This window comes from Leptinotarsa decemlineata, unplaced genomic scaffold (assembly GCF_025532065.1).
Source record: "Leptinotarsa decemlineata unplaced genomic scaffold, Ldec_3_MD MMD2_tig00000026_RagTag_RagTag, whole genome shotgun sequence".
Taxonomy (NCBI): domain Eukaryota; kingdom Metazoa; phylum Arthropoda; class Insecta; order Coleoptera; family Chrysomelidae; genus Leptinotarsa; species Leptinotarsa decemlineata.
The window spans coordinates 2,815,004-2,840,525 of record NW_027412539.1 but is presented as its reverse complement, the minus strand read 5'-3'; the positions used below and the strand labels follow the sequence as shown (position 1 = coordinate 2,840,525).

At 33.8% G+C, this 25,522-nt stretch overlaps 2 protein-coding genes and 2 long non-coding RNA genes across 8 annotated transcripts in view; 3 read left to right on the top strand and 1 right to left on the bottom strand.

Annotated features, from left to right (window-relative positions):
* prom (prominin) overlaps window positions 1-25,522 on the top strand; it is a 455,259-nt gene that overhangs the window by 402,212 nt on the left and 27,525 nt on the right. For all 4 annotated transcript variants that reach the window (XM_074171615.1, XM_074171614.1, XM_074171616.1 and 1 more), the window contains one exon: window positions 7,622-7,657. In XM_074171615.1, the coding sequence (XP_074027716.1) occupies window positions 7,622-7,657 (36 nt within the window). The remainder of the gene's footprint in view (window positions 1-7,621; window positions 7,658-25,522) is intronic.
* Window positions 127-3,839, top strand: LOC141480888 (uncharacterized). 2 transcript variants are annotated; one of them, XR_012464613.1, is made up of 6 exons: window positions 132-1,757; window positions 1,815-2,015; window positions 2,906-3,082; window positions 3,140-3,309; window positions 3,445-3,606; window positions 3,660-3,839. It is a non-coding gene; the product is annotated as an uncharacterized lncRNA (long non-coding RNA). The 2 variants fall into 2 exon arrangements; XR_012464612.1 differs by having other exon boundaries at window positions 127-1,757; window positions 3,445-3,839.
* On the top strand, window positions 3,840-6,590 carry LOC141480890 (uncharacterized). Its single transcript, XR_012464615.1, has 2 exons — window positions 3,840-4,018; window positions 4,197-6,590. It is a non-coding gene; the product is annotated as an uncharacterized lncRNA (long non-coding RNA).
* On the bottom strand, window positions 11,761-14,269 carry LOC141480882 (uncharacterized). Its single transcript, XM_074171609.1, has 2 exons — window positions 13,566-14,269; window positions 11,761-12,641 (listed from the first exon to the last, which is right to left on the bottom strand). The coding sequence occupies exons 1-2, from the start codon at window positions 14,055-14,057 to the stop codon at window positions 11,979-11,981; spliced, it is 1,155 nt and encodes a 384-aa protein (XP_074027710.1). The 5' UTR covers window positions 14,058-14,269; the 3' UTR covers window positions 11,761-11,978.

Below are 25,522 nucleotides of genomic sequence, written 5' to 3'. Positions count from 1 at the left end.
ACGTCAACCGTGAGAGCCTACATTCGTATACATTGTGTAGTGATGTTCATTTTCAGTATATAAGTTCACTTCAACTTTCATCCAAGACATGTATTTTTATCGTAAAAAGTGAAGCACATATCGTTCACCCGCACATTGTTGATACACTTTATACAAAGCCATCATTTCACTAACTTTGGTTACTTAAGAAAATCCTACGTCAAGTCAAGTTGAGTAGACTGCAACTGCGTGCTTAGAAAGAAAAAAAACAGTTATAAGTGAGCATTTTAGGGGAAACAGCAGTGCGAGATAGGCAAAAGGTTGACTTCAGGGAGAAGAGATTCATCCTAATATTAAGGAATTTAGCAGTACACAAGCTACCATGCCTTTTGAACCATACGTACTGGAGACGTACGTATTAGGTCCATTTTAGATCTTCATACCTATTAACCAACCAGAAACGTTCTGAATAAATGTAATTTATACTTTCAGAAATGAACGTATTCGTTACGAACTTGGTCAAACACTATCCGAAAACGTACCCCGTCAAATATTCATTTATTCATCAACTTTTATTTAGGATGGTGATGTCTGTATCCCATCCCAAGCGATTCTTTCCCTCCAGACAGTCATAAATTAGCAGCCTACAACCCAATGTTGCACAGAGCATTCGCATTGCCTCCCTAGCATTCTAGCTAGGGAAATTGATACAATTACACAGATGGGTCATAATAATGGGTTCAACGCAGATACTATCCAAAAGTTAGTCAGGAAACAAAGCCGGAAATTCACCCACAGATTAATATATCCTCAGGACAAACAACCAGAAATCAAGAAATGGGTAACGCTAATAAATTTTGGAAAAAGAACAGAAATAATCACAGGTTTCTTCAGAAAAAAACCATGTGGTAGTAGCATTCAGACCACATGCCAGGTTATCTCATTTCCTTTTCAATGCCAAAGATAAGGTCGACAACCCAGGTAGCCAGTATACGTCATAATGACGTTAGTTTTTGGTGATATTTGAGTCAGATACGTCATGGTACCAAAAAATGACGTGATTTTGATATCACCAATAAATGACATCAGTTCAAATGACGTCATTATGAAGTTATGTGTATATCTCATACTGACATAAGTATCGGTGGATGTCATCAATGGACGTCATTTAGATGTCACTTGGGAGCATATACAAAATAAATTGAGAAACTGATAATAAATTTTGCGTTGGGAAACGATTCCTGTGGATATAATGTATGTAATTATTTTGATCTTGAAAAAATATGTGTAAAATTCTAATTGTCCAATCAGATATAATTCGATCGGAGAAATGCAAAGTATTTTTACCATATTCTTACAATGATTACAGTTATAACCGTCAACATTTGCGATTCGAATTTACCGCCTAGGCGGTATTGCGTTAGCCCAGTAGGGTGTAGGAACGTAATAATATAGACTTTTAATTTTGTCGTTATATTCTCGATATTCAAAACTTCACGATGCGTGTAGTTTTTAATTTTTAGGCACTGATATTTCCATCATATCCCAACCTCCCTTGAATTCACCGCCACGACCAGAACACAGAATCAGACCAGACACAGCATCGTTGTGATTGGTCAGGCTTTTTATAAAGAGTTTTGCGTTGCCGATGGCCGCGCCACCCATGCCCTATGTTCATGACTGGCCATAACCACGATGGTCTGAAATTGTGCGATTGTCGTTTTGTTTTTAATTAGTGATGAAAGTGTTATTGCTTGTCTAGTATTTTTCTTCTACAGGTGAAGTATATTGTGTTATTCGTCCCATTTCACTTAATCTAATGATAATTTCAACAGCTTTTTTGATCGGAAGCCATGTTTGTTGTGGAATTTGAAGAAAGCTGTGGTGGTGGTTTAGCAATAGTTTGTAATAATTGGCTCACTCCACGGAAAACCATATAAGGAAAACTCTCATTATTTGCGAGCTCTTGAGAAAGGAGAAGAATTCAACTGAAACATGGAAAATCTTCAATGTTTCCAGAATTTTCTATGAAAGTGGTATGTTCAAATCTTATTTTGCAGGATATTATTTTTGATGAGTCTTTAATTTCTATAAAAAGAAGTGTTTTTGCCCTCATAAATAAATTCACTTGACAAAATCATCATTGATACAGCATTTTTTCATATTCCAAATTTTCATCAGTATGTAGTTTCCTAACCTAACAAAACATTCATCAACATTTAGTGATCTCATCTCCTACACAGATTTCATTGTAGTCAACTATTCAAGGTCTATTGAAATTTTCTGTTTTTGAATATGACATTTATATTACATCTCTTCTGTTTTTGCTGAGAAGTTTGAAAATTACTAATATTAAATTGTATGTTTGATTATGGTATGACGTATATTCAGTGATATGAAATGAGGAAAACGAGAGGAAAATAAGCTATGATATGTTGTTAAATCAGACTGTAGAAAGAAGGTGGAATTTCACACTTTTTTGTTGTGGAATTCGTGTTTCTGAGATCAATATATAAATATATTCCAAAAATATATTTTTTCAAATATGGATCACATAAGTACATAATTGCCATTGCAGGTTTGATTCTACTTATCGCGGTCTCCCAAATATGGTTCTAAAGTTGAATGCAGCCACACTAAGTTGATCATGAGACATATTAAAAACAAACATTTAGTTCAGGTACACACTGATTTAAGTTAATGACAAAACTCTCAAGGGTTTTTATTTTCCATTTTTCTCCTTCCTCAAAATTTAGGATAATTCACTTTTAAGAATTTATTTTTTCAATGAGAGCTGTCAATATATGGATATTTTCAAAATTATTTTTTAATATTGACAACAATATTTAGAGTCAATGGAAATAAATTTGAATGAATGATTAGGTGGAAACAGCATTTTCTTCTTAATAATTTTTTCATATTTCAGATGATTATGACGAAACTTATTCCAAACTGAAGTTGGCTGAATTGTATTCAGATATTCAAAGTGATGGAAAAGAGGATTTACTTCAAAGGAGACCACCTCGGCGACTACCATTTAGTGATGATGAATTAAATGATTCTCAAGTACTTCGCCCACCACCTATGGAAAAAGTTCAACATAGTAAATATTTCAATAATATATTTCATAATATATCTATATGAATAACAAATGTTGCAGAACAATCAGTGAAAATCATAGAGTTGATTCGAGCAAAGAAGATTTAGACATAAATCAGTTAGTATATACCTCAGGTTCAAAATCTGGCAACATCCATATCAATTTATCCACTACCACACACTCTTCAGGGTCTTCATTGCAAAGATCAACATTTTCAAGAGAGCCTGCAGGTAAAATCATTCATTCATTTTTTATTTCAATTTTTAATGGAAAAATGTGAAGTAACGAAATGAGTCATAATTTGCCTATTTAATAAATATTTGATTACCAGGTACCTTTTCTTATGAGAAACAATATAATTTCAGAATATTCATCAAACCATAGAATTGAAGTTTTGAGGCAAAAAGATCCAGAAAGATCTCACTCACTAGGTGTTCCAAGTCCAAAATCTGACCATTCAATTTGTGCTTCTCCACAATCATTAGGAACCCCTTCAAATAAATCTAGATATATAAGTGAGCACATTGGTAATTATTATTCATTTATTGAGTTTGAACTTTATATTGATGAATTTATACAGCATTTCAATCAACTGAAGGAACAAAACAAGTTGATAATTTATCTGTTGAACAAACGAATTGATGAAAATGTTGTTGAGGTCAGATTACCTGATAATCTACCTATTCAATTGCCTGTCAGAAATCAAAATGATGTTACTCTATTAGAGGAGTATCTTGCGAATCCAAAGAACATTGATTTATTGGTTACTTCAAAGTTTATCTTAACAGATTGCTCAATATTTTTTTTTTAATTTCATATTTTTCTACTAGAAGTGGAAAAGTATTTTCACTGATGCTGTTGCAAGTAATTTCAGTTTTTTTGAAAAAAGGTTAGACAAAAAACCTTTCTGTGATACTAAAACAAAAACTTTCGTAGTTGGTAAGTGTACCATGTTCATGTTCAATTACTTAGATTGAATGAACAATTGATTCTAAATTTCGAAAATACGAGACTTTATTTCAGTAGAATATTTATTAACTTGATTTCTTGTCAGAATTTTTCATATACTATAGTTAACTGTGTTACTTATATAAACACATTTGGTTTTTTTTTCAAGGGGCAGTAAAAAAATCAGGGAAGGAGGATTATGTGATTGAGGACATAATGAAAATCTGGTTGAAGCATGCTCCACAACGCATGAAAAACTCAAAATCCAAGAAGATTTCGGATAATTAGAGTTGAGGACGCAGATAGTAAGGGAAAGCCTTTCCTTTTCAATGAACACCAGAGGAAAAACATCTGATGGTAGCCATTTGGAATTTATTTACTTTTTTATAATTCATTAGAAGTTTATTGTATTTAGTATCTTTGAAAATGTCAAACTTCAACTATTACAAAGGATGTGTGTGGACACGTCAAAGGTATAGACGAGTGGCAAACGAAGTTGGAAGTACACTTCATGGTATTGACAGTCATACTGTTGATGATAATGAGGCTTCTACATCAAATCCTAGTAAAGCACCCCTTGATTGGGAATTTTCTGCAGAATTGAATCAGTTGACACAGTATGAAAATAAAATGTTTAATGGTTCTAACATCATTGATGAGGATTCTTCTGAAAATTATTCAAATCATGAGGACACTCATTTTGATGGATATATTCCTCTTCTCCAGTCAGGATCAGATGATTTAATGCTTGAAGAGAAATTTTCTGAAAATAATATTTCAACATCTGATACTCCTATAATCAATGAAAGGGTTTCCTCGTAGAATTACATCAATTCAGTATTGGGGCAGTGGGCACTGCAAAATAAAGTACCACATTCTGTATTAAATGATCTTCTTATCTTGCTATCTCCGTTTCATCCAAGTCAACCATTAAATTCAAGAACTCTTCTGAAGACTCCAAGAAGTCGTATTCATTTCAAAAAATTGGATAATGGTGATTTATGTTATTTTGGACTTGAAAAATATTTGACACGTTTTTTGTCCACATCAAAATTGAACAGTGATAAAGTTAGACTTTCTTTTAATATCGATGGATTACCTTTATATCATAGTTCTGCTGTACAGTGTTGGCCAATTTTAGACCTCATTAAAAATAATGGTGTGGTAATCAGTCCATTTGCGATATCCATTTTCTGTGGCACAACAAAACCATCTCCACTGTCTTCCTTCTTTGAAGATTTTATAAATGAACTCAAGCATTTGATGAATAATGGTTTAGTTCATAACAACAAAAATTATTAAATTGAAATTCAAAATTTTATCTGTGATGCTCCAGCACGAGCTTTTATCAAGTGTGTTAAAACTCACAGTGGGTATTCTGCATGAGATAAGTGTGTTGAGGAAGGTGATTACATTAATGGAAGAACGATATATAGAGGGACTTCAGCCCAAAAACGAACGGATGAGTCATTTTTATCACAGCAGGATCAAGAACATCACACAAGTTTATCACCTCTATTAGCTTTGGATGTTGGTTTAGTCAGTCTTTTTCCTATCGACTATATGCATTGTGTATGTCTTGGTGTTATGAAGAAACTTCTTCTGTCTTGTATTGAAGGAAATTTGAAAGTGAGATTGAACAGCAGGCTAGTTACAACTATTTCTAATCATTTGATTGCTATGGAAATTTCTATTTCAAATGATTTCAACATGAGGCCCAGATCCTTAAATGAGTTAGCACGCTGGAAAGCAACAGAATTCCGCACATTCTTGTATTTGGGTCCAGTGGTACTCAAATATATTGTTGATGAAGCTGTATATAGGCATTTTATTCTCTTTCACTGTGGCATTTCAATTTTAGCTTCTGCTAGAAATATTTCAACTATTGGGATTGAATTGGCCAGAGAAATGTTGAATATATTTGTTAATTACTCTGAGCAAATATATGGTCTGGAATTTCTGGTATATAATGTACATATCATGATGTGGAAAAATTTGGGCCTTTAGATACCTTTTCTGCCTTTCCATACGAGAATTTTTTAGGACAGATTAAAAAATCCATTCGTTCTTCTAGAAAACCACTAGAACAGATTTATTGTCGCAAAACTGTTACATATATACCTTATAGATGTCTATCAGACTTGGAAATGTGGAGTGTTGATAACATACTAACAAAATGTTTTGTTTTATCTTTGAATGATGGAAATTCTGTGGTGTCGTTTCCCTTACTTCATTATCATCGTTAATATGTGTTTATTTTTATTCAATATAAAACTATATTTGATACATTTATCTCTTTTTCTTTTAAACTCACTTTTTCGAGAGATCACATTGAGATACCTATCTTTGTTACTGTCAAAATATGAATTAGTTTTTTGTTTGTTGAATTCATCATGTATCATTGACGCTGTTCCCTATGATTCTAAGTAGGTAGCTAATTTTATTCATTGTTATTGTATTATAAAATCTCAAGAAAAAAAATTTTGATTCATTCAAACTTTTCAATATATTGTTTTATACAGATTTGTTTTATTTTCTTTTAATATATTAGTGATTATTTGGTGAGAGGAATTATTAGTTCCTACGTTATATTTTGGATGTGTACCAAACGACCTTTTGACGTGATTTGAGATATAATTCGACGTCACTTTTGACGTAAATCTATGTCAATTCTGACTTTAAAATGACGTCTCTTTGTGACGTATCTGGGCTGTGACATTGTGACGATATTTCAACGTGATATTCACGTCAATTGAAATGGTGATAAAGACGTAAGCACTGGCGTAAAAAACACATCATAACGACGTTTCCTGGCTACCTAGGAAGTTGGAAAAATCTGGAGTTTATAAGCTTAAGTGTCCGGAGTGTAATAGTGTTTATGTGGGACAATGCGGACGAAATTTCCAAAAACGGTATGCTGAACATGAAAGGTCCTTCAGACTAGGAAAAAATGATTCTACGTTCCAAACCATTCTTTAGCATGCAACCACAAGTTTCCGAATCTAAACGATACGGAAATTTCGCACTATGCAAAGAAGAGTTGCAAACTCAATTATTTAGAATCCTTGGAAATTTACAAGCATAAACATTGCGGGTACAACGATCCATCTTCCGAAATACCAAAATATCAGAATCGCTAAAAAATATGGAAAAATTTATTCTAGTAGTTCGTCCTAACAAAAACTATAAATCAAATGAGAACAATAAAATCGAAGCAGAGAAGATTATTGTAGATGCAGATGCCATTCATTCATAAACAAATTATGGGTAATTAAGTTACTCGTCTCTTTCTCCCATATGTTCGAAATCCACTTCACTTGCACACCCGGAATGACAATCAACACCTTAAGTTTCCTTGAAGAAACCAGTACCAGTACTAATTGAAAAAATATTCATTGAACTGACGTTGTAATCCACAACACAATCTTAAATTTTCAGGTCAAGTTAACAAACTTCCCTTCCATTAATTCATCGTTTTTTTCTTGATTTACGATACTTTCATGCACTAACGATTCCAATTATAATGGTTCGGCAAAATTTCATAATAAATGTGACATAATTCATGTAGAAATAAATGCATTGTATCTTTTACAGACAACCTTCTCCTCGAAGAATACCGCCACCACCAAGGTAAGTTTTGATTTAATGAGCTTTTAAAATTGAGTGAAAGTGATGTATAGTTCTACCACTGATATCAATCTTGACGTGTTTTGAATTCAATCGAAATATAATTATATAATTATCATTATCGTATTAACAGATATTTTATAATCCCAGCTACTTTAGATTCAATCGCATCAAACAGTGCATTCCAGTTCATTCGCCACGACAGTAACTTTAATGAATTACATTACTTCCTGAATTCAATGATGAGCTAACAAATGATAATGACGAATATTTCACGGAACAACATATGAAACTCTTTTTGAAAAAAAAATATGTCATTCATGACTTGTTTATTTTGTGGTGATTCTTGATCACTTTAATGAAATGAATAAAAACACTTTCGTCTAATTACCGCTAGTTGATTTTATTAATACGATCGGTTTCGGGTTTAACCCCATTATCAAGTGTTAAAATAAAGTGTGAAATTTGAAAACTCGGTGGAAGGACAGCCCAACTAGCAATTTTATATTCCATAGTGGTTGTGAAAACGTTTCGGAGAAATAAATTAAAAAATTGAATTTGTCCCAGAAATGTTTTCAATGTGTTTATGAAACAGCTATGAATATGAAATTGGCACCGTTTTATGAAACATTATAGTCTTCATCAATATTTTGTAAGGCCTTTTACAAACACTACAACACAGTTTTATAAATATTTCGGCAGTTACTATAAAATAATTTAAATACAATTTTATAACAGTTTTTTAGTAATTCCAAGTAAGCTTTATGAAATATAATGCAGTCTAAAACGATAACGATAAAATAAAAAAGTGTTCAAAATGTTTTCTTAAATACGCAAGAAGTAATTTTGTATTGGACATTAGGAAAATATTAAAGATATGTCACCAACTGAAAACTAACAAATCGAAACGTTGGAGCCATTTTAATAATATCACTTTTGTACTTATAAAACATTGTTTATGCTTTAAAGATTGATATTTTAAGTGCGAATGAAATTTTATTGACAAATATATAGCCTATTATTAGTAAAATTTAAGCGCACCAATCTTCTGTTGAAATTTTTGTAAAAAAGTATTAATTATACAAAAATTCACTCTGTCGACGTTTTAATTTTCCAGTTGCCAATTAACTTTGTTTGTTCTAAATAATATAATCAAATAATATCTATATACTTTTCATCTGTAAATATCACTATATGCGCAGTAATTCATATTTTCAACTCATCTAATGGCAGTATTCCGAATTGCTATCATTTTAAAATGGCGTCGTTCTATAAAATAATTTGGTATCAATAGCAAGAGTTTTAATATGTTTAGTTTCAATGTTACCACTATAAAACAGTTAAGAAACACTTAGTTCTAGGAGTGATGGTATTCCGACAGAGTTGAACTTCTTTTGAAGTTATAGATTACTATAAAAATGAAGACAGGATTCCTCACGTATTGTTTGGATGAATATTATCTGTTAGGATGTTTTGGCTACGAAGCTACTTCCATTCATTATAAAGGTTGAATTTCAAAGAAGTGTTGAGCTAGTGATTTGAATGTATATAAACATGGTGATCCACTCAAATCGACGGATTTTAATCATCAACATCCTTTTTCTGTTTTCGGCAAGAACAAAATTGAAGCACTAGGTAATGTGAGTCTTAGTCTAAAACGAACCACTTTTCCTAATTTTTTTCCAATGACCAATATTACACGACGTTATTAGGTATATATGTATTGGAATGCTAGTCAAATAAAACTGACACGACCTCTAAAATCAATGTTAACTGGTTCTTCTCAAATGCTGCATTTTATTCATGGCGACAGCAAATTTATAGAAGCGGAAGCAATTTGATTTTATAACAGTTATTTTATCGTTTTGGAATTGTAGTGAATATATCATACTATCATATTAAGACTACAGGAAGCAGTTATAAAATAATTTCGAAATAGTTTTATAAAAAACTTAAAAACCTCACAGAAAAGTACTATGAAACTGCTACAAAACAATTTACTTCTACAGGAAACTGAGTTAATTGTAAAAACGTTTCTGTGATAATTTCACGACTTTTTTTTTTTAAGGATTTTTAATTTTATTTTATAAACGTTTCCATGACAAATTTATGAAACAATTCTATTGCTCACAACTGTATTATGTTCACGGCTCGTCTTATATAATTAATTAGCATTTTGGAAGTAATTATAAAATACCAACAAAATACAACTGTTGCAGCACTATGAAATTATAAAACAATTTTGTTGGTTGGGAGGTAGTTGAACGAAGCAGGGTGGGTGCGAACTTTGAAATTTGACACTGAAGATTATAGGGGTTGTTGAACTTATAAATCCAAGAATGGAGACCTACTTAAATCGAGTTGCTCGTTTAGGGGTACATATTTCCGGTTTTTAATTGATTTGTTAATTTCTACGGCTTCCGACAAACTAATTTTCCTCCCTTCATTACATATGTGTAGAATTTTGAGCTTATCTTTACCTATTTTGTGAATTGATCTTCGAAGATGTTCAAACATTGTAGATTTTTTATTCAAACAGAAGTGTTACGTCAAAATTTCTTCCGGTTCGGCCTGTATATACTGCAGAGTATTCGCCACAATTTATTTTATGTATATACCTGATTTTTCATTCTATCTCGTTTGGGTTTTGCATTAAACAGAGTTCTGCCTAAATTATAATCACTCATGAAAGCTATTTTTATTTTGTATTTAGAAAAGTAATTTTGAATATATTCTGAAAGTTTACCTGAGTAGTTGATGCTACTACACGTAAGTTTATTGTTTTCTCTGAAGTTGGGGTATAGTTTACTCATAAGTGTTTCATGAGTTTTATCTGATATTGTCTTTTCGATTAGAGAAACTGGTATCTGATTGTTTACTGCAATTCGTTTGATTATTTTCAGTTCATCTTGAAAATTCTTCTCGGGAAAAAGTTTTGCGAAAGCTCTGTGTACCATCGACGTAAACGCGGATAACTTATGTAGAGTGGACTGAAAGAGTCAAAGGGAATTGTACAGTCTATAAACGTGTTTTCCGGTAGATATTGAATTGAAAACCATTATCAACTATAAAAATATTCAAATCTCAGAAGTTAGGCTCCATGTTTCATTTGATTTCTACTGTGGATTTAATTTCGTTATGCAGACTATTGGAAAAGTATAAAAATTGATTGATTTGTCTGTTTGAACCATTAAAACCAACCAATACGTCATCAACATATCTGAACCAAAACACAATATGTTTCTGAGGAAGGTACACTCTTGAATTTATAAATTCAACAACCTCTATAATCTTCATTGTCGAATTTTAAAGTTGGCACTTTGGTTCGTTCAACTACCCCTCCATCCATCTTACCTAAAAATTCCCGATGAAACTGAGTTTTCAAATTTCACATACATATCAGTTTTACACTTGATTATTGGGTCACAGTATTTTGTATACAGTAATTTCATAAAGGCTGATTTGTGGTTTGAATTTTCCTACGCGCAGACCCACGCGTCGATGTTTTAGGTTTGCGCAAACGACGAGTTTAAAGGTGGCCACAGACTAGCATACATGTGCGTCATACATGTATGTCACACATGTGTGACGTACTTTGTACGCCAACAGACTTTATCCATACACTTACACACAAGTTTATCAAACATGTTAGTTTGGAAGTGCACGATGAGCAGTGATGACACCTTCTTTCTGTTAGCAGCGGCGTACGCTGCTTTATTAAGCAAAAAGAAAAGGAAACTAGTTCAACAGCCAACAAAAAGAACAAAATGGGTGAAAGAATGGCTTTTGAAACGCTCAAAGTATACTCATATTAATCTCCTAGAAGAGTTACGCCTAGAGCCTGATGATTGGCGGAATTACCTCAGAATGGATGAAGAAAGTTACATCACACTATTAAAGTTAGTATCTCCAATAATTAAAAAACAGGACACGATCTTGAGGGCTGCTATATCACCTCATGAGCGATTAACAGCCACACTTCGCTATTTAGCCACTGGAAGGAATTATGAAGATTTAAAGTTTTCAACGCTTATTTCTCCTCAGTCGTTGGGAAAAATAATACCAGAGACCTGCAAAGCTATATTTGACGTTTTGAAGACCGTATATATGAAGGTAAGAAAACATCTATTATAGTTTTTGATAATTCAACGTCTGTATTTTGATCTTATTACTCAAATAAAATATAAGAAGTCGTGTTAGCACAAACGTTGGTAATAAAATAAGTAGAACGTATAAAACTCAATCAATCCTATTTATTCAAATACAAAACTAAGTAAAAAATATTTATGTAAATATCTACTGCATCAGTTAAAAAATATTTCTATTAATTATTGTCCTCACTTGGTTGATAAGTTCCATAAAACGTTGAAATATTAGAATTATACTGAGACGTAGGTGAACTAGTTTCTAAATTTTGGTATAGGTGCTGTTGTGGTGTTGGAGTCATTGGAAATTGTGTATCTGTAGGTCTTTGTGAACTTGGGTGTACTTGATGTTGTACTGGACGATGAGTGGCTGGATGAGGGTATTCATTTGACGGCAAATAAGTATGGCAGGAGTTGTTAGTATCGTTTGAATTAGTAGACGTATTGACCGACGTAACAATTTTAGTATGTTTATCGATATTGCCCATCTCGGCTTCAAATAATAAATCATTTATCAGTTTTTCGGTGTATAATCTTGTTTGTCTTGGTAAGGTTCGTAACTTTGCTGCAACATTGTTCCCAAAAATGTTAAACGCATCATCGGCCTTTTGGTTACGTAGCCTTTCTCCCACCATAGTCAATACTTCGTCGGCTTCATCAACTTTAGTTTGGCATTTTCTTTTTGAACTTTTACGTGTAGCTGCGCTACTAGTTGCTGATGTTGATGGGGAACTTATATTTTGGTTAAGATCGCGAGGTACAGACGAACGTGACAGACATCTTGCAGGTGGATTCATCGGTGATTCCACGTCTTCGTCTATATGTTCCATTCCTTGCGTATGCTAGAATTATAATACTGTGTTATTTTTTTACAGTTTCCGTCGTCAGAAGATGAGTGGAGACAAATCGCAAACGATTTTGAACAAAAATGTAATTTTCCTAACTGCGTGGGAGCTGTTGACGGAAAACACGTCAACATTATTCCTCCCGCTCGAAGTGGGTCATATTACTTCAATTATAAAGGAACACATAGCCTAGTATTAATGGCTGTAGTGAATGCTAATTGTGAATTTATTATGTGCGATTTTGGTATAAATGGGCGCATATCTGATGGAGGAGTTATAGAGTACACTAACTTCTACAAGAAACTGAAGGATGAACAATTATCTTTACCAGCGCCAACAAAACCAAATAATAATAGCGAAAAATTGTTGCCTTTTGTTTTTGTTTCTGATGAAGCATTCACCCTTCGGAAAGATTTTTTGAAACCGTTCAGTCGGAAAGATTTGAATAACGAAAAGAAAATTTTCAATTATCGTTTGTCGCGAGCAAGAAGTAAAGTTGAAAATGCCTTCGGCATATTGTCCAATCGTTTTCGAATATTTCACACAGCAATTTCTGTTAATTTAGAGGCAATTGACAGAATTGTTATGGCAACCTGTGTTTTGCATAACTATTTAAGAAGAAAACGTGGAATTGTATACGCACCAGATAATAATTTGTACAAAGAAAATACGGATACGGGTACTATTGAATGGGGTTTACAAGCAACAGATTTTCTTCCACTACAACAAACTCATAACCAAAGGGTGAACAACGATGCAAAACAAGTCAGAGAATTGTACATGCATTACTTCAATAACGAAGGTGCTGTAGAATGGCAGCAACGAATGGTGCATTAATTTCAAATAATTTTGTAACAGTTTTTCTACTTTGTTTGACGTAATAAATGGAATTATAATAATTGTAAATTGCATTTTCCTCACCTCACTTTCATCATCAGCTTCTCGCTCACTTCCACTCTCATTTTCTCGATTTTCATCCAAATTGCTGACTGACTCTCGAGGCATTTCTTGATCATTTGTAAATAACAGTAAGTCGTAATACCATAAGTGTGTTACGTATACGTCGTCTGCTCCTGTACCCGACCTTTTTGACTTTTCAATTTTCTTCATTTCTCTTCGGAAACTGCCGCGTATGCTATTTATTTTAGCCTTCACAGTTTTTTTTGTAGCATTCGGTTCAATTTCCTGGAGTTTTTTCAACAAAACCATGTAAGCGCTATCTTTTTTGTTTCTGTCTTTATAATCACGACTCTTCGTTTTCCATAAACACGGAAAACTTTTATATAGCTCTATAAAAGCAGTCATAAACGCTTTAGAAAAATGTCTTAAATCTGATGACATGATTATTTCTGGACAGAGTTTATTACAGTAACTGATCAACCCAAAAAATCCGTGAAACACTGAACTGGACATGTATGCGCACTAAGCTTCATACTTGGCCACACACCGACAATCATGTTTGCACGCTCAAACTTGTGCATACATGAATCCCGGTCGAATTGGAAAACTTGTGCGACGTACATGTTTGCGATTTTTTCACCACACACTGGCAAACATCAACGCGCAAGCATGTATGACACACATGTATGACGCACATGTATGCTAGTCTGTGGCCACCTTAAGACAGGCATGCAATCAAAGCGTTTAAACACTGCTCAACATAACAAATATTCATATAAACTGCTCAAAAAAATACAGTCGATGAAAACCATGTTGGGCACCTAAGAAAATTGTACAAATGATAATTTTGCATTTGTGTAATATTCAAGTAACCCAGATCATTTCGACAATGAAGAACTATGTTTCAAGTAGATTTTAAAAATTCATGGGATCGGATGTGACAAAATATACTTTAATTTCAACAAGAAAAAAGACAAGATGAAGAACGAGTTTTGTTATTCATGAACCATGGTACTGTGCAAGAGCTCTCTAGGAGGAATAACGAGTCCCTGTGTGTATACAACCGTGATAGCATGGTCTGCACTGATGAAGAACACTTCAAAACGGTTCGCAGTTGGTTCCTTGTTCGAATCAGGCGAAGTCCCACTATTTGTCCTAGAGAGCTCTTGCAAAGTTGTTTCTTCAAAGTGAGAATCTTTGCAATTATGTCTGAGGCGACTTGGATTCCGAAAGGTTAACAGTCGTAAGGTATTTTTGATAGTCAAATTTACATTATATAAGAAGTTGCTGACTAATAGGACATGTTTCATTTAGAATAACTGTTTTTAATCTACGCAGCAACTTTTCGGGGTTGATTAGACATCTAGACTTGTATAGATTCAAATATAAACATTTGTCAATATATGTCGAGTTATTAGCTAAAGAAGTAGTTGTTTTCTGTCGGAAAACATATATAATGGTATAGTCAAAATGCATTTGGACTCGTCAGTGATTTTATTATCAATTTTTACTTGGATAAAAGCTGGAAGCAGCAAAACAACTTATTATCTTACAGTGTAAATAATTCATAACTTCCGACTCCGAAAACTCTCACATACATTTATAGTTAGTACATACAAAAAAATTATTTTTGTATGATTGAACACTACATACTTAATTACTTGTTTACTTCTTCAAGTCCTGAATAGTAACTACTTAATTCAGAAAGAATAGGCTCTACAGATTCCTTAATCTTGAGTGATGAATTCGATTAGGAATATTTTTAATAATTGGTCCTTAATATAATCGAATCGGCAAACTCGTCCGCCATCTTGAATTCTCCAATCAATAAATGAATATGCTATATTTGGCCCCAAAAATCACTACAAAGAAATTTCGCATGGATTCGTACCATGGTTCATGAATAACAAAACACGTTCTTTATCTTGTCTTTTTTCTTGTTGAAATGAAAATATATTTTGTCACATTCGAATATGAACATCTGCCGATTCCATGAATTTTTGAAATCTACTTGAAACTAATTCATCATTGCCCAAATGATCTGGGTTACTTCAATATTACACAAATGCAAAATTATCATTTGTACAATTTTCTCAGGTGCCCAACATGGTTTTCATAGACTGTTTTTTTTTTGAGCAGTTTATATGAATAGTTGTTATGTTGAGCAGTGTATACACGCTTTGGTTGAGATTGTAGTAGGGAGAAATGTCATTAGTGTCAAATACGTCATCATTATAAAAAATGAAACTCCTGGACACCGACATCAAAGGGACCGACGCTGAGTGAAACTACTGTATACAGAAATACTGTGATTGGGTTAAACCCGACCAGTCGTATAAATAAAATCAACTAGTGGTAATTAGACAAAAGTGTTTTTATTCATTTCATTAAAGTTTGGAAAAAAAATTATTTGGGTTTCTACCTCTTCATCACGGAACCGGTGACATATTACATTTGTACGAGTTGTACGAGTCCGGAATATAAACGGGTACCTAGTGTAACACCTAACGGACATGTATCGTATGGTATTTTATTTCCTTCTGTTTTTGTAATATTTCATTAATGAATTGAATTACAAATTTTATTCAGCAGTTTGTAATAAAAGTACCCACTTCAGTTAAGCAAATATACAGGGCTATTCAAATTCGTTTCTGTACATGGAAATCCCGTAAACGATAAGAGATAGAGTGTCGGTTAAATTGTGGCAAAGTTGTGTATTTTAGAGACCTATTCAATTATATAAAGAAATCGAATATAGCTCTTTTGGTTCTGGAGATATACAGGAGAAACCAAAAAATCCCAAATTATTTTTTTTGCCTATATCTTCTTTATTCGCAGACATATTGAAAATCTGTCTACATTTGCGTTCATCAAAATCACACAACTTCCATAGTTCCTTGAATAGATTAACTTGGTGATAACAGTTTTCTTGTCATCTAAACAGATTTCGAAAAAGAAATTGTTGAAACAATCAGACTCATTTTTTGAGATTCCTTGTAATCATGAAAATCACATAACTCCTATAGAATTTTGGGTAGATCAACACAGTGAAAACCGTTTTCTTTTACCCCATACAGATTTCGAGAATAAAATTGTTGAAACGATCAGACTAACTTTTTAGAACCCCTTGTAGAATTGAAACCAGATGATTTGCGTGCTTAAAAATCGCACAAGTCTTATGGAGTCTTGGGTAGATTGACGCAGTGATAACAATTTTCTTGTCACTCGAACAGATTTCGAAAACAAAAAAGATTCCTTGTAGAATTGGAACCAATAGATGTACGTTCATGAAAATCACACAACTCTCATAGAATCTTGGATAGATGAACACAATGAAAACCGTTTTTCGGTCACTCATACAGATTTCGATAAAAAATTGTTGCAACAATCAGACTCACTTTTCAAAACACCTTGTAGAATTGAAACCATATGATGTGCGTTCATGAAAATCACACAACTCTCATAGAATCTTGGATAGATGAACACAATGAAAACCGTTTTTCGGTCACTCATACAGATTTCGATAAAAAATTGTTGCAACAATCAGACTCACTTTTCAAAATACCTTGTAGAATTGAAACCATATGATGTGCGTTCATGAAAATCACACAACTCTTATAGAATTTTAGGTAGATCGATAGAGTAAACACCGTTTTCTTGTCACCCATACAGGCTTCGAGAAAAAAATTGTTGCAACAATCAGACTCATTTTTGAGTTTCCTTGTAGAATGGGAACCAGAAGATGTGCATTCATGAAAAACACACAACTCTTGGGTAGATCGATATAGTCGAAACTGTTTTCTTGTCACCCATACAGATTTCGATAAAAAAGTTGTTGCAACAATCAGACTCACTTTTTAAAACACCTTGTAGAATTGAAACCATATGATGTGCGTTCATGAAAATCGCACAACTCTTATAGAATTTTAGGTAGATCGATAGAGTAAAAACCGAACTATAGGTTCTGTAGTGGAAAGTTCACTAATTGATGACAGTGTGAAAATTGTGAAAAAATAGGGATAACCTCACGGGGGCTGTAAAATGATGTAGCTGTCACCAGTTGCCAATTCTTTCTCAGAAAGTTAAAGCACCATTATTTGAAATTGAAAACTCTTCTGGTTCCAATTCTACAAAGAATCTCAAAAAATGAGTCTGATTGTTGCAACAATTTTTTTATCAAAATCTGTATGGGTGACAAGATAACGGTTTCCACTATATCGATTTACCGAAGATTCTATAAGAGTTGTGTAATTTTCATCAACGCACATCTTCTGGTTCCAATTCTACAAGGAATCTCATAAAATTACTCTAATTGTTGCAACCATTTTTTTATCGAAATCTGTATGGGTGACAAGAAAACAGTTTTCACTATATCGATCTACCCAAGATTCTATAAGAGTTGTGTGATTTTCATGAACGCACATCTTCTGGTTCCAATTCTACAAGGAATCTCAAAAAATGAGTCTGATTGTTTCAACATTTTTGTTTTCGAAATCTGTTCGGGTGATACGAAAATTGTTATCAAAACAATCAACCTAAGATTTCATAAGACTTGTGCGATTTTTATGCACGCACATCATCTGGTTTCAATTCTACAAGGGGTTTTAAAAAGTTAGTCTGATCGTTTCAACAAGTTTATTCTCGAAATCTGAATGGGTGACAAGAAAACGGTTTTCACTGTGTTGATCTACCCAAGATTCTATAAGAGTTGTGTGATTCACATGAATACAAAGAATCTCAAAAAATGAGTCTGATTCTTTCAACAATTTCTTTTTCGAAATCTGTTTAGATGACAAGAAAACTGTTATCACCAAGTTGATCTACTCAAGAAACTATGGAAGTTGTGTGATTTTGATGGACGCCCATCATCGCATATCATTTCTATATGGGGTATTGGAAAGTAAGTCTAATATTTCCAATTTTATGTTTCCCTAAATCTGTATTGCTGATGAGAAAACGATTATCAACGTGTCAATCTAATCAAGATTATATCAAAAGTTAAACACCAAATAGTCTTATTATTTCCACGTTCAACCTATAGTGAATAAGTATTTCCAGCCACAGATATTAGTACGGGTGCTAATAACTTCATATCCCAACCACAGATTTTTATTTTCCTCAACGTCAACATGTGTGGCCAGAAATCTGTGGATAACTTCACGCCAATATTTAAAATAATAAACAAACGTCAAGCAGTTATGGAAAGCGGAAGGATAGGGGAATCGCGTAGTAAATACCCAGAACAAATAACTTAATATAGACAAGAACAACGACATAGTTACGAAAGGTGCAAAGTCACCGCTAACTCAACTTTTATTTTAGCACAACAGATTTCAAACAGATTTTCAAACTTGGCATGTTAGAGGAAACAATTTCCTAAAGATTAGGAGAAAACTCCAATCGTTTCTTCTGTAAATTGATTTCTACACTTCAAATGAGTTTTTCAATAGTAATACAGTGCAATCATTCAACTGAAAACTATTATTATGTAAATTTTGTGTGTGTATTTGTATTCATTTTGTATTTGTATTAATTGGCATGTCCTAAACAATTTGTAATTGTACTGAGTAAGTGAAGAATAATAATTATTATCATTATTATCATCACATTCTTTAGCCTTTTACTGAAAGGATGAAGTTGAGAATTGAACCGCTGGAATGAAACTGAAGAGTATTTTGACGCAAAGTCTCTCAAATGTTCTTTCACAAATAGAATGACAGTGACATCCTTCATATAATATTATTGGAACTGGAAAAACCTTTTCAAAAATCTGCATGAAAATCAAAGTTTCATTCAATGTAAGTTACGATTCCATAGTAATTATTCTATAATTCAGATTTTTTTTTCAGTGGAAATTTCATTTCGTTTATGTTAATCAGATATACAGGTGGGAAAAAATTAACTGAAAATAAAACACCCTTCCATTCAAATTTATAATAGGTGGAAGGGTGCAAAAAACTTGTCAATTACGATTTTTCCATTGTGTGGTTTATTTAAAAATATATTTTCAAATTAATTTTGAAGCGTAAATGATAGTAAAACAAAACTAACCTCAAGTTTAGAATTGAGTCAAAAAAATCTAATGTATCTGATAATCTACGATATGCGTGCGTTCAATTTGCAGGTGTGGTTATAATATTTTTTTCATTGCCAGAGACAGTGCAATGCATACCTTTGCTAATTGGCACTGCTAGAAATAATTTCGATCAAGTAGACTTGATGAGCGATAAAATTACGTAGCCTCGGAATGAGAATTGCTGTAATATGTGGTAACGTCCGCTATAAATTGAAATTCGACCTTCACAATGTTACGATTCTTCCCTTAAAGGTTATTATCAATATAGAAATTTTAACGAATTGAATGATGAAAACATATATTCTCGTTAAATCAGTGTAAATACTCGAATTTAATGTTTTACGCGATATCAAGAGCCTTGTAAACTTTCTGGAACAGACCATCGACCCAAATCACTTATCAGTTTCGATAAATTACTTCCATTTATGATATTCATTTACAGGAGTTCTCTTCATGGGCGGAGACTGGAAAATTTAAGGATATGAAATAAGAATATTTATTATTACTAAAGAAGTGAAAACATATCACTATATTTTTCATGAACTTTTTTGAGTTTTTTTCACCTTCCACAACCTGGAAAAAAATAGAATTATAATGAAGAACTTCATGCAGGTGTGAGAAGGGCAAGTTTTTAGTCCACTCACTGCGTTAAATTCAGTATATTTCTCTGAAAGAAAAATGTTCTGTTTTTCAGTTCTCTTTTATCAGTATCCCAATGAAAAACACTGATCTCCACAAATAGCTTCTGAACTCATTGACTGATCAGTTTGTTGTCAGAGGAAACCCTAAAAATGGCCAGAAATCACTTAGAAGGAATCATTCAATCTAATTTATCCAAGAAATTTCAAGTCAACATTCTTCTGACACAAGCTCTGCTAGTTATCATTGTGTAGTCCTTTCCAGTTGCTAAAACTAATCTGGTAATGTATGGAATGATTATAAAAATCCTGGTGTAACAGGAAGGTAGGTAAAGTGAAACATATTCTGGATTCAAAAACGTCTCGATGATCTTCAAACAAGACTCAACCTCTGACGGAAGCACCAAACTCTTTCGAAGGTTCGAAATAGATGAACACTTCAATCTAGCAGATCACTATTGTAATATTCATGCAGTCATTGTTCACTGTGGGTCTGGCGTTGAATTTGGTCATTATTACGCCTTGGTCAAAGACGAAACGGAATGGTTTAAGTTCTATTACGAAGTGTTCTGGCGATGTATTGAATTTTTTTGGAGCCTTTAGAGACACCCTACATTTTGTTTAATGAGAGATAGGACATTGGCAGATCAAGATCTTCAGATGATGTGGTGCGCCACTGGAATCAATGAAGTCGCCCCGGAACGCCAATTAATTTTTATTGTTATTTTTATATTATACCACATTAAAATCTTTTTTTTTGCACTGAAAAAAACTTATCTCAATGCAAATGTGCACATAGAAAAGCCTCTGAGAGTACAAAATGAAAATCAATTCTTTCCAATATTGCATGAACTGCAAGAGCAATATTTTCATATGAAACGACGAAATCTGTTCAGCCTATAAAATTGTTAGGGGAGTATTGAACCACAAAAACCCGACAAACTTTTCCATGCTCAGAATGAAATTAGTATGGTAACCCCATTCATTCAATACATTATTTTTGAAATTTTTTTGACACCTAACACTTTATCGAAAAGGCAGTTTTTATCGAGATGCAGATTTTTTTCCATCATTCTTAAGAATTTTTTTAGTTGGCTGTTCAACACTTGTAGTTCTTACAGATGAATAACAAATAGTTGCTTTAATAATCACATACTGTCATTTGTGACAACGTTAGTTCAATACATAATTTTAAATTTTTTTTACCTCGCAGCACTCTTTCGACAAGTCAGTTTTCATAGAGATGCGGCAAAAATTTTGAGTGACAAAAACTAAGTTATAATAGCTGAGTTCTCTCGTCCTTTGCAGGTACAGAAAAATCCAAAAATGTGTAATATTTCCTAAAATGAATGTTCAACGTGGCATCAATTTTCCTAGATACACATTCAGCACCGTTTTAAAAAGTAAACCATTTTTTCTGAAACCAATTTCTGAAGAAATTGATTTCACTTTCAATTATACATCTTTTTCAAACTCTTGATGTTGATCAAGATATTTCTGCTCATAGGTTTAGCGGAACACCGCAATGAAAATAAAAGTAACAAAATCACTTTTGTGGTGAATATAAAGTATCTAGAAGGAAATGAAAGAGATTTATTATCAAAACACCATAGTGCGATGGATTGGATATCGCTCTCCTTTTTAAACCCACACCAGAATTTTTTCATCAGAAATTCAATTGATATCAGAGAACAGAACGAAATATTTTCACAAAAACAACAAACAAATTATCAATGTCTATTGTTTTCTCATTTTGTATTCGACGAATCTGAGAAACTTTACGAAGTATATGAGCTCCAATAAAATCGTTGAGCATAACATAAAGTCATGGTGACTTTGTTCAATACTTGTGATGCACTGTTTGGAACTTTTGGTGCAGTGATGAATATTACTGGACTTCTATACTGAGAAGAGGTGTGGCGAAAGTACTGCACCTTGTGGGATCCCTACTTCCAGTAGTCGCATGGATGAGAGTTCTTGTCCCACTCTGCAGCGGTATCGCCTGTCAGCTGAAAAAGACTCGATAGATTTTACCATTTGTTTCGTGTAACCAAAAATGCTCATTTTGGCCAGAAGTGCGTCATGCCAAACGCTGTCGGACGCCTTGAATACGTCTAAAAAAATCGCTCCGCTATTATATCATTCGCCAAAGTTGAAGCCTTCCGTTGCAAAGTTTACTACCTTCAGAACTTGCAGCTCTGTCGAGTGTTCTGATCTGTAACCAAACTGTTCATCTGGTTCTAAATCTACATACAATATTGTCCTTATTTATACCATAGATACCTGTGCTAGGTACCTGCGTGTTAATAGTCTTAAATTAATTTTACAATGTGGCATTATCTACTAGTCAGGTAGATTCGTTAGACAAGTTAACAACAACAGGCATCAAGATGCCCATGAGAGTTTAGAAATGAGTAAACATAATAATATTATGAATAACAATGTTGGAGCAATACCTAATAGTTTACTGTATAGTTTGTTGGAATAATATTCTGTTATCAGATTCACCTGACCAGTAGATAAGGCACCATTGTGAAAAAAATATTAAGACAATTGAGAGGCAGGTACCTAGTACCTAGCAGAGGTGTTTGTGGTATACATAAGGACAATATTGTATGTAACTTCAGTTTAATCTTCCTCTTGAAGATGAAGATGATCATTTGGTAATTGCAACACGTGTCGAGGTGTTGAAAAAACGGTTTGGTGTTGGAATAGAACTCCAGTGATATTCACTTTGTTCAACGTTCATTTTTTCATACCGCGCTAGTTTTCAAAAAAAATTCTGTTAGACTATGGTTCTTTTGTTCGTTGATCACGAATCTGAATTGAAAATTGGCAATCCGAATCACATTCGGATATACGAAAAGTCAAAAAACCGACTTTTCCAGAAAGTCACTTCCGGTTGAAAAAATTGTGAAATGACATCTTCTTTTCACTACTTTGGTCATCAGCCTTGTGTTCGCAATCCGCAATCCTAGATACATTATGTAGAAAAAATATATCTTCGAGATAGGGATCCCGTGTTAGGAATCACACGTTAAAAGGTAAGACCTCGTTAATCCTTAGCTCGCACAAGTTTCGACTTCTGAGGGTTGTCGTTCGTAGGGGTGCGACAGCTGGTTAACGGAAAAACAGATTTTAAACAGATTTTTAAACAGAACTCACGAGCTTTCGATCGGGAGTCGGGCGCACTGTCACCACGCCAATTCACCATTCGAAATCCTTATGAAGCGACGATATCAATTCGAAACATTCGAAATGGATTGATTGAGATCCGCAGCATGCAGTCGTAAAAAATTGTTTCATTTCACTAGACTCAATAAATTCTGGTAATATTTGAGTTTTCAACGTTTGTCTGATATACCTGAACACCCTGTTTTTACTACCGGTTCTTGATCAGCAAGCATTTATATTTATAATATACGGATTGTTGTAAATTACAGTTTTATTCATTTTCACGTTTCTTGATGTTTCCCATTCCTTTTCCACTTTCCTAACCCAACACTGTTAGCGTAGTTATATGGCGAACCCAACCTTCAAAATAATTGAATTATTTCGTTAATTTCTCTTTTCATAAACAAAGTGAAGTGTCTTTTGATCGCATCACTTTACTGACAAGCGCGGGGATGGTCCAAACCGCAAATCCATTTTAAATGGCTGTAGATCGAAAACGATTGCACTAGAAACTCTGGAAAGTGTGGAAATCATGGAAACATCGATTCGTTCGTGAAACCCACGTAAAAGCGATTGAACGATAGAGTGGATGTCCGTCAGATTGTTCTGGTCTGTATTTGATAGCTTTCGATAGAGGAATGGCACAGTTACGGATGTAGTTGCGATTTTCATTTTGGCATGATAGTGGAAAAGTAACGCGAAACACCACGGACAGCATTTAAATGAATCAGACATCGCTTAAAATTCAATGGAACACTTCTTTTGCAATATTGGATTGAAATTCGATTCTGATAGAGCGCTTCTGATATGATAATTGTTTCCTCATACAAGAGGGGATAATGCTTAGAATTCAAAAAATGTCTTCAGAAGTTATTTTGAACGTTGTTTCATTAGGCTTTTAGGCACTATGATTTCAATATTTCATTAAATTTGAGAACCGAAGGAAATTTTCAAATTTCAAAATATGCTCAGATTCATCACTTCATGGTGTTATAGAATGATAAAATTCAACTTCCCCAGAAAAATTTTCCACCTTCTCCAAATTGATATTATCGATATTTTTGTTGAATTTCCTTATTTCAATACCAAAAACATTTATTAATGAAAACCAATTACCTGAAGGAGTTGCTTCATTATTTGTGGAGTTGAAGTGATCTGGAAGTCTCCTTAATAATATTCCTCTGATATACTGGGTGATTTTTTAAGAGGTATAGGATTTGATTTTCAAAACTACACAAAAAATTTGAAAAAATTGATGAAAATGATTTCATGCAAATGTTGTCCGCGGCTCCGATTTAGATGGCCCACTCTCTCTAACATTTCGACCGGTATTTCACGTATACATGCTTCAATATTGGCTTTCAAAGCGTCAGTCGTTGCTGGTTTATCCCTGTAGACATGAGCCTTAACATGACCCCACAAGAAATAATCCAAAGGCGTTAAATCACACGATCTAGGCGGTCAATTGACGTGAGATAAACTGTTCACCGAAGGCGGCTCTTAATTGGGTCATTGTTTCACGTGCCATGTGGCATGTGGTACCGTCTTGTTGAAACCACATGTCAGGCATGTCCAATTCTTTCATTATGGGCAACAAAAAGTCGTCAATTGTCACACGGTAGCGCTCGCCATTCACAGTAACGTTCCGGATATTGTCGTCTTTGAAGAAATACGGCCCGATGATGCCACCAACCCATAATCCACACCAAACAGTGACTTTTTCGGGATGAATCGTTACTCTTGCAATGCTTGCGGCTGATCTCCACTCCAGATGCGGCAATTTTGCTTGTTAACATATCCATTCAACCAGAAATGACCCTCGTCGCTTAACACAATTTTTTGATAAAAATGTGGATCTTCCTCCAACTTTGCCAGCGCCCATTCACCAAATGTTAGACGTTATGGGAAGTCGTGTGGCTTCAATTCTTGCATCAGCTGTATCTGTATAAGGTTTTACACACAAATCCTTTCGCAAAATTTCCCACGTTGTGGAGTAACAGAGGCCCAATAGCTGCGAACGGCGGCGAATCGACATTTCACGGTCATCACGAACATTGGCGGATACAGCCGCAATATGTTTTTCGGTCCAC

Excerpts from the sequence above, each read along its gene's own strand:
- LOC141480882 (XM_074171609.1), bottom strand. The coding sequence starts at position 14,057 with ATGTCCAGTTCAGTGTTTCACGGATTTTTTGGGTTGATCAGTTACTGT. Across the intron at positions 12,642-13,565 it reads AAGCTGATGATGAAAGTGAG|CATACGCAAGGAATGGAACA; the intron begins GTGAGGAAAATG and ends TTATAATTCTAG.